The following is a 7,849-nucleotide window of genomic DNA, read 5'->3' on the forward strand; positions in this document are numbered from 1 at the left end:
TTTGGGGGGGGGCCGGGGCGCTGTGCCGGCTGAGGCGGTGTGGACCCCCTTGATGCAGCCGGTGGCAGGAGCAGCGTCCTGAGCCCCGCTCCCCCCCAAATGGCTGCAGCTGCTGGGCTGGGGGCTTCAGGGGGGGCATGAGCATGGCGGCAGGGGCCTGAGGGGTGGGCGTGAAGCTGGGGAAGAGGTGTCACCTCCCCCGGTCCCCAGGCTGGGGACACTCCTGCATCTGCTCCAGCGCGGCATCCAGCCTGCTCCGGCGCAGGGACACGCATCCCCCTCCAGCAACAGTGGGGGTCCACGGCCGACCCCCGCTCCCCAGGGACACGGATCCGTGTCCTCGGTGCCAGCGGGTGCCACCAGCTGCGGGGGTGGCCCCCCCTCCGCATGCCCGGGGCTGGGGACAGGGACAGGGACAGGGATGCTCTGGCTGCTCCGCTCGTTGCTGCTGCTCGCCCGGCTGGTGCTTGGCTCCCTGCGGGGTGACCCCGGCCCCCGCCGCCCCCCCGGCCCCCGCCCCCCCGGCCCCGTGTTTACTCTGGTCTCTCTCTCTCTCGCGGCTCTGCGGGCACCGCCTGGGCTGGCTCTAGCAGAGGAGGAAGGTCCGACCCCGAGGGAATAACCTCAGTGTAGGTACCGCCGGGCCCCGCCAAGAGCCCCCCGCTCCACCTGCTCCCTCCCGGCCCCCTGCCCCATGCAGCCCCCCGCCAGCTCTGCCTGCCCTCTGCCTCCATCCCTCCATCCTTCCCTGCCTCCATCCCGCCATCCATCCCTCCATCCCTCCCTGCCTCCATCCCTCCATCCTTCCCTCCATCCTTCCCTCCATCCTTCCCTCCATCCCTCCATCCTTCCCTCCATCCATCCCTCCATCCTTCTCTGCCTCCATCCCTCCATCCCGCCATCCATCCCTCCATCCTTCCCTCCATCCCCCCCTGCCTCCATCCCTCCATCCTTCCCTCCATCCCTCCCTGCCTCCATCCCTCCATCCTTCCCTCCATCCATCCCTCCATCCTTCTCTGCCTCCATCCCTCCATCCCGCCATCCATCCCTCCATCCTTCCCTCCATCCCCCCCTGCCTCCATCCCTCCATCCTTCCCTCCATCCCTCCCTGCCTCCATCCCTCCATCCTTCCCTCCATCCATCCCTCCATCCTTCTCTGCCTCCATCCCTCCATCCCGCCATCCATCCCTCCATCCTTCCCTCCATCCCACCATCCTTCCCTGCCTCCATCCCTCCATCCCTCCATCCTTCCCTGCCTCCATCCCTCCATCCTTCCCTCCATCCCTCCATCCTTCCCTCCATCCTTCCCTGCCTCCATCCCTCCATCCCGCCATCCATCCCTCCATCCCACCATCCTTCCCTGCCTCCATCCCTCCATCCCGCCATCCATCCCTCCATCCCACCATCCTTCCCTGCCTCCATCCCTCCATCCTGCCATCCATCCCTCCATCCCTCCATCCTTCCCTCCCTCCATCATTGCTCTCATTTTGCTGTCCCCTGCTCCAGCCATCTCTGTCTCATCAGCTCCTGCTCTTCACCACACTCATTTTGCCACTGCATCCCTCCCTGCATCTCTGCATCCCTCCATCCCCACATTCCTGCATCCCTCCCTCCACCCTTTCATTGCACCGTCTGTTGCTCCATCCAGCCTTTGTCCCACCATCCCTCCATTCATCCCTCCCTCCTGCCATCCCTCTGTCCCCCATCCCTCTGTCCCTCCAAACCTCCCTCCTGCCATCCCTCTGTCCCTCCATCCCTCTGTCCCCCCCCATCCTTCTGTCCCCCCCCATCCTTCTGTCCCCCCCATCCCTCTGTCCCTCCATCCCTCTGTCCCCCCCATCCCTCTGTCCCCCCATCCCTCTGTCCCCCCATCCTTCTGTCCCCCCCCATCCCTCTGTCCCTCCCTCCTGCCATCCCTCTGTCCCTCTGTCCCCCCCATCCCTCTGTCCCCCCCATCCCTCTGTCCCCTCCATCCCTCTGTCCCCTCTGTCCCCCCATCCCTCTGTCCCCCCCATCCCTCTGTCCCCTCCATCCCTCTGTCCCCTCTGTCCCCCCATCCCTCCCACCCTTCCCTCCCTCCCACCCTCCATCCCTCCATCCCCCCATCCCACTCTCCGTCCCTCCCAGTCTCTCCTGTCCTGGGACACCCACTAACCAGACAGCTCCTGACTCCTGTCTGTCCATCTGTCTGTCCCTCTGTCCCCAGTGCCTGTCCCTGTCCCCCCTCCTTGGCCCCCCTGCACCCCCCCTCTTATCGAACCCCTCCGTGTCCCATCCCCTGGGCCACCCCGTGTCCCCGTGTCCCAGCACCAGTGTGGCCAGCAAGGAGCAGTGTCCCCATCCCCTGATTGTGTCCACATTCTGTCCCCAATTCCCTTGCCCCCCTCCCCCCCCCCCTTCCCCCCCCCCCCCCGTCCTGCTTAGTGGCCGGTGACACTCGGGGGTCCCGGCGGTGGCGGCGCAGTCAATGGTTAGAGCAGCGGGGGGTGAGGGGGGTCTCTCCCAGGGGGCTGAGATACTGCGCCGGAGCGTGTCCGTCCCCAGGGCGGTGGGGACACGGGCACAGGGGACACCTTGTCCCCCCCAGTCCAGCCGTGGGACCCCCAGCATGGAGCACAGTGGGCCGGCACCCACCAAAGGCAGGAGCTGTGGGGACAGTGTGGGGCACAGCGCCGGTGGCTGTGGGGGCACTGGTCCTGCACCCACTGCACGGGGGGAGCAGGGATAGAGCTGGGGGGCAGGGGGGGGGGGTACGGCCTGGATGGGGCAGGGGGGGAGGGAGGGGGGCAACAGGGGGGCTGGGATGGACGGACGGATAGATGGGTGGATAGATGGAATGATGGACAGGTGGATGGACGGATGGGTGGACAGATGGATGGATGGATGGATGGATGGATGGATGGATGGACAGGTGGATGATGGAAGGATTGATAGATGGATGGATGGGTGGGTGGGTGGGTGGGTGGATGGATGGACAGTTGATGGATGGACAGAAGGATGAATGGGTAGACAGATGGACGGACAGATGGATGGATGGGTGGGTAGATGGGTGGATGGATGGACGGATGGATGGATGGGTGGGTAGACAGATGGACGGACAGATGGATGGATGGATGGACGGATGGGTGGGTAGATGGGTGGATGGGTGGGTAGATGGGTGGGCAGATGGATGGATGGATGGACGGATGGGTGGGTAGACAGATGGACGGACAGATGGATGGATGGATGGGTGGATGGGTGGGTAGATGGGTGGATGGGTGGGTAGATGGGTGGATGGATGGGCAGATGGATGGATGGATGGACGGATGGGTGGGTAGACAGATGGACGGACAGATGGATGGATGGGTAGCTGGAGGGACGAAGTGCTACAAATGGGCCAGCACACACAGGTAACTCTTCCCTCAAGCCCCCCCGCCACAGGAGCTGCCCCCTCCCAGCCCCCCTGACCGTCCCCACTCCGCTCTCGCCCTCAGACCATCTCAGACGCCAGCCCCATGAAGCGCTCGGCCTCCATGCTGGGCCACCCACGCGCCCGGGGCATCCGCCTGGATGACTACTCACTGGAGCGCGTCATCCCCGAGGACGGCCAGCGGCATCACCAGCGCCGGCGGGAACGGAGCCACCGTGCCTCCGAGCGCTCCCTCAGCCGTTACACCGACGTGGACACAGGTGGGACCTGACAGTCCCCCCACCTCTGCCCCCCCCCGGAGCATCCCCTGGGTCCCACCACCTCCTCTTGCCCTGGGTGTCCCCAAGGCCACCCTCTCTCTGATGGGTCCCCTTCATCACCTGACCCAGCTGTCCCCAAGGCCACCACCTCTTGTGACATTAACGTCCCCTGGGCCACCACATCTCCACTGGGTCCCCATCTCCTGCATCCCATGTCCTCTGGGCCACCACATCGCCTCCATTGGGTCCCCATCTCCTGGCCTTGGTGTCCCCTGGGCCACCACATCTCCACTGGGTCCCCATCTCCTGCATCCCATGTCCTCTGGGCCACCACATCGCCTCCATTGGGTCCCCATCTCCTGGCCCTGGTGTCCCCTGGGCCACCACATCTCCTCCACCGAGTCCCCATTTCCTGCACCCCATGTCCCCTTTGCCACTGGGTCCCCATCTCCTGCTCCTGGTGTCCCCTGGACTGCCGCATCTCCTCCACCAGGTCCCCCCATGTCCCCCGGGGCCACCGCCTCTCCACTGTGTCCCCACCTCCTGCATCCCATGTCCCCTGGGCCATCCCATCTCCACTGGGTCCCCATCTCCTGGCCCTGGTGTCCCCTGGGCCACCATACCTCCTCCACCGGGTCCCCCCATGTCCCTAAGCCACCACACCTGCTCCTTGGCACCCCCACCTCCTGCCCCCCCCGCTGCCCCCCCTCACCACCCCCCCATCCCACGCAGGGCTGGGCACGGACCTCAGCGTCACAACGCAGTCGGGCGACCTCCCACCCAAGGAGCGGGACCCCGAGCGGGGCCGCGCCAAGGACCGCAAGCACCGCCACCACCACCACCACCACCACCACCACCACCACCACGGCCCCGGGGACAAGGAGCGCTGCCCCCCCGAGCGGCACGACTACGGCCGCCCCCGCTCCCGTGACCGACGCTGGTCCCGCTCCCCCAGCGAGGGTCGGGAGCACGCAGCCCCCCGGCAGGTGGGTGCCCCCCTCCGCTCCCCCCTCCGCCTCTAGGCATGGGGAGGGGGGTGCAGGACACCCCCCACCCATGGTGGGGCAAGGGCTGCCTCCCCACCCCCGGCTGGGTGGCCTCTGGCTCAGGCGTCAACAAAAGACACCCCCCAGCACCGGGATGCCCCCCCCCCCACTGGTGCTGGCCACGTACCAGGGGCACTGGGACCCCCACCCACCCACTGGTGCTGGCCACATACGAGGGGCATTGGGACAACCCCCTCCCCCCACTGGCCAAGTACCAGGGGCACTGGGACACCCCCCCCCCCAATGGTCTGTGGCTGATTGGGTAAGGTGGGGGGGTCCCAGCCCCCCTGCCCATTCTACCCACCCGTTTATACCGGGGGGACCACAGAGCCCCCTCCAGCATGCCCTGCCTTGGGGGGGGGGGTCCAGCTTTTCCCCCCCAAGAGGGACAGCACCCAGAAGGAGGACTTGGGGGGGGGGGGGGAACAGTGGGTGACCCCTGGGGGGGATCTGGGGGTGCAAAGGGGGGTGGCAGTTGGCCGCAGCGACGCTTCGACCCCTCCAGATGCCCCCCCCCCCCACCGCCTTTCCACTATCGGACCCCCCCCCCCCCCCCGCCCATCCCTGCCCGCACAGAGCCACTTCGCTTGGCCCCCCGGTGCCCCCCGCTGCTTGGGGGGGGCCCTGCCTTGATTCACCTCTCTGTCTCCCCATCGCTCTGCTTTGGCTGCGCTGTCACGGCGAGGGGTGGCCCAGGTAAGCGGTTCGGGGCCCCCCACCGTCTGCTCTGGCCCCCCCAGGCTCCAGCCGACCCCCCCACCACGCTGAAAAGTTTGGAAAGAAGCTGCACCACCCCCCCACCCCCACCCCCCCAGCACCCCCTGTGGGGGGCCAATCCTGCATGGGGACGCAGCCCCAGGGGGAGCCTCTTTGCTGCCCTGGGCTGTTTTGGGGTGACCCCCACCCCATTTCCCCCTTAGCCCCCGAGGGGATGTGCCCCCAGCCCAGGGTTGGGGTACAGGGACACACCCCCCCCTCCGAGCCCTGATTTGGGGTGCACAGTCCCACGCGCCCAGGCTTGGGGTGCAGGGGACCCCCCCCCCAGGGCCCTGCATTGGGGTGCGCAGCCCCACGCACCCAGGCTTGGGGTGCAGGGACACACATCCCCCCAGCCCAGCTTTGGGGTGCACAGCCCCACATGCCCAGTATTGGGGTGCAGCCCCCCCCCCAGCTTTGGGGTGCACAGCCCCACATACCCAGTATTGGGGTGCAGGGACACACATCCCCCCAGCCCAGCTTTGGGGTGCACAGCCCCACATACCCAGTATTGGGGTGCAGGGACCCCCCCTGAGCCCTGCATTGGGGTGCGCAGGTCCACATGCCCAGTATTGGGGTGCAGCCCCCCTCCCAATATTGGGGTGCCTGGCTGCACTAACTGTATCAGGGGCCTCAGCCCTTCCAGCCAGGTTGGGGGCCCCCCCCACTAGTCCTGGGGGGGGGGGGGGGGCACAGCCCCTACGCTGAGGTTTGGGGGTGCCCCCCCCCCGCCCTGGGGTGGGTGATGGAGTTGGGGTGCCCAGCCGTGCACCCTGGGAGAGGTGCTGGGGTCACCACCTCGGGTCAGGGTGCACAGACCCCCCCCCACGGGCTGCAGCATACGCCCCCCAACCCCGATAAGCAGGGGGTGCACGGCCACCCCCCTCAGAGGGCTGAATTAGGGTGCCCCCCCCGCCCCTCCGGCCAGTGTTGGGGTGCACGGACCCCGAATCCTGAGTGCCTGCAGGTAACGGCTCACGGCTCACGCCCCCTCCCCAGGTAACAGATTGGCATGTGCCCCCCCCCCCCCCGCCGGTCCCAGCTTGGGGTGCATGGTCCCCAACCCTTCCCTAGGGGACAGTTTGGGGGTGCAGGACCCCCCCCCCCCCCCAGCCGACTCTTCCAAACTTCTCCAGCCCCTGCTTCCCCCTCCCATCTCTCCTGGCTGAACCCTGCCCCCCACCCCACCCCCCCACCCCCCCACCCCGCTTTGGTTTCTTTTGCCTGGCAACTGGCTTTGGGGGGACCCGGCAGCCCCCCCCCGTGCCCCCCCCCCGCCTCTTCTCACTTCTCTTCCCTCTGCTCTCTCGTTTGTGTGTGTGTCCCCCGTTGTGTCCCCGCTGCTTTTCTCTGCCCCCCCCCCCCCGGCCCCACCGTGTCTGCATGGCCCGTGGCTGTGACCCGCCCCCCCGCCCCCCCCCCATCCGTGATCCCTCATGGCCGTGACCCCCCCCAATGTCTCCGCTTGTGTCCGTGACCCCCCGCTCTCCGTGTCCATCCCCCTGTGTCCCCCACGTCCCTTCCCCTGTCCCCCCATATCCCTCATGTCCGTCTCCCTCTCCGTGTGCCCCCCCCATCTGTGTCCCTCCTCCTGTCCATGTCCCTCCTGCCTGTCCCCCGTCTCCCCCCCCGTGTCCCGTGTCCTTTCCCTTGTCCCCCATGTCCGTGTCCCCCCATGTCCCTTCACCTGTCCCCCGTCTTCCCCATGTGTCCCCCCGTGCTGTCCCCCATGTCCCCCGCCTCCCTCCGTGTCCCCGTCCCCCCCGCCCCCATGTCCCCCCGTGTCCCCCATATCCCCGTGTCCATGCCCCCCATGTCCCCCCGCCTCCCCCTATGTCCCCGTGCCCCCATGTCCCCCCCGCCCCATCTCCCCCCCGTGCCCCTCCCGCCTCGCTCCGTGTCCCCATCCCCCCCTCCCCCATGTCCCCCCATATCCCCGTGTCCATGTCCCCCATGTCCCCGTGCCCCCATGTCCCCCCGTGTCCCCCCATATCCCCGTGTCCATGTCCCCCATGTCCCCCCCGTGCCCCCCCGCCTCCCTCCGTGTCCCCGTCCCCCCCGCCCCCATGTCCCCCTGTGTCCCCCCATATCCCCGTGTCCATGTCCCCGTGTCCCCCCGCCTCCCTCCATGCCCCGTGCCCCCCTGTCCCCCCCGTGCCCCCCCCGCCATCCCCGTGTCCCGCTGTTGCTGCAGGGCAGTAGTTCGGTGAGCGGCAGCCCGGTTCTCTCCACCTCGGGGACCAGCACCCCCCGCCGCGCGCGCCGCCAGCTGCCGCCGACCCCCGCCACGCCGCGGCCGCACGTCTCCTACCCGCCCGCCGGCCGCCGCCCCCCGCCCGCCGCGCCGCCCCCCGCCCGCGGACCGCGCCGCCCCCCGC

General features: G+C 68.5%; 1 protein-coding gene across 1 annotated transcript; it reads left to right on the top strand.

Annotated features, from left to right (window-relative positions):
* Nucleotides 1-594: 594 nt before the first annotated feature.
* LOC121082225 (voltage-dependent P/Q-type calcium channel subunit alpha-1A-like) lies at nt 595-7,835 on the top strand (the record flags this gene model as incomplete). Its single annotated transcript, XM_040581575.1, has 4 exons — nt 595-629; nt 3,474-3,669; nt 4,402-4,655; nt 7,666-7,835. Coding segments are annotated over exons 2-4 (599 nt in total), but the record flags the coding sequence as incomplete, so codon positions are not given.
* Nucleotides 7,836-7,849: the final 14 nt, after the last annotated feature.

Source organism: Falco naumanni, unplaced genomic scaffold (assembly GCF_017639655.2).
Source record: "Falco naumanni isolate bFalNau1 unplaced genomic scaffold, bFalNau1.pat scaffold_459_arrow_pat_ctg1, whole genome shotgun sequence".
Taxonomy (NCBI): domain Eukaryota; kingdom Metazoa; phylum Chordata; class Aves; order Falconiformes; family Falconidae; genus Falco; species Falco naumanni.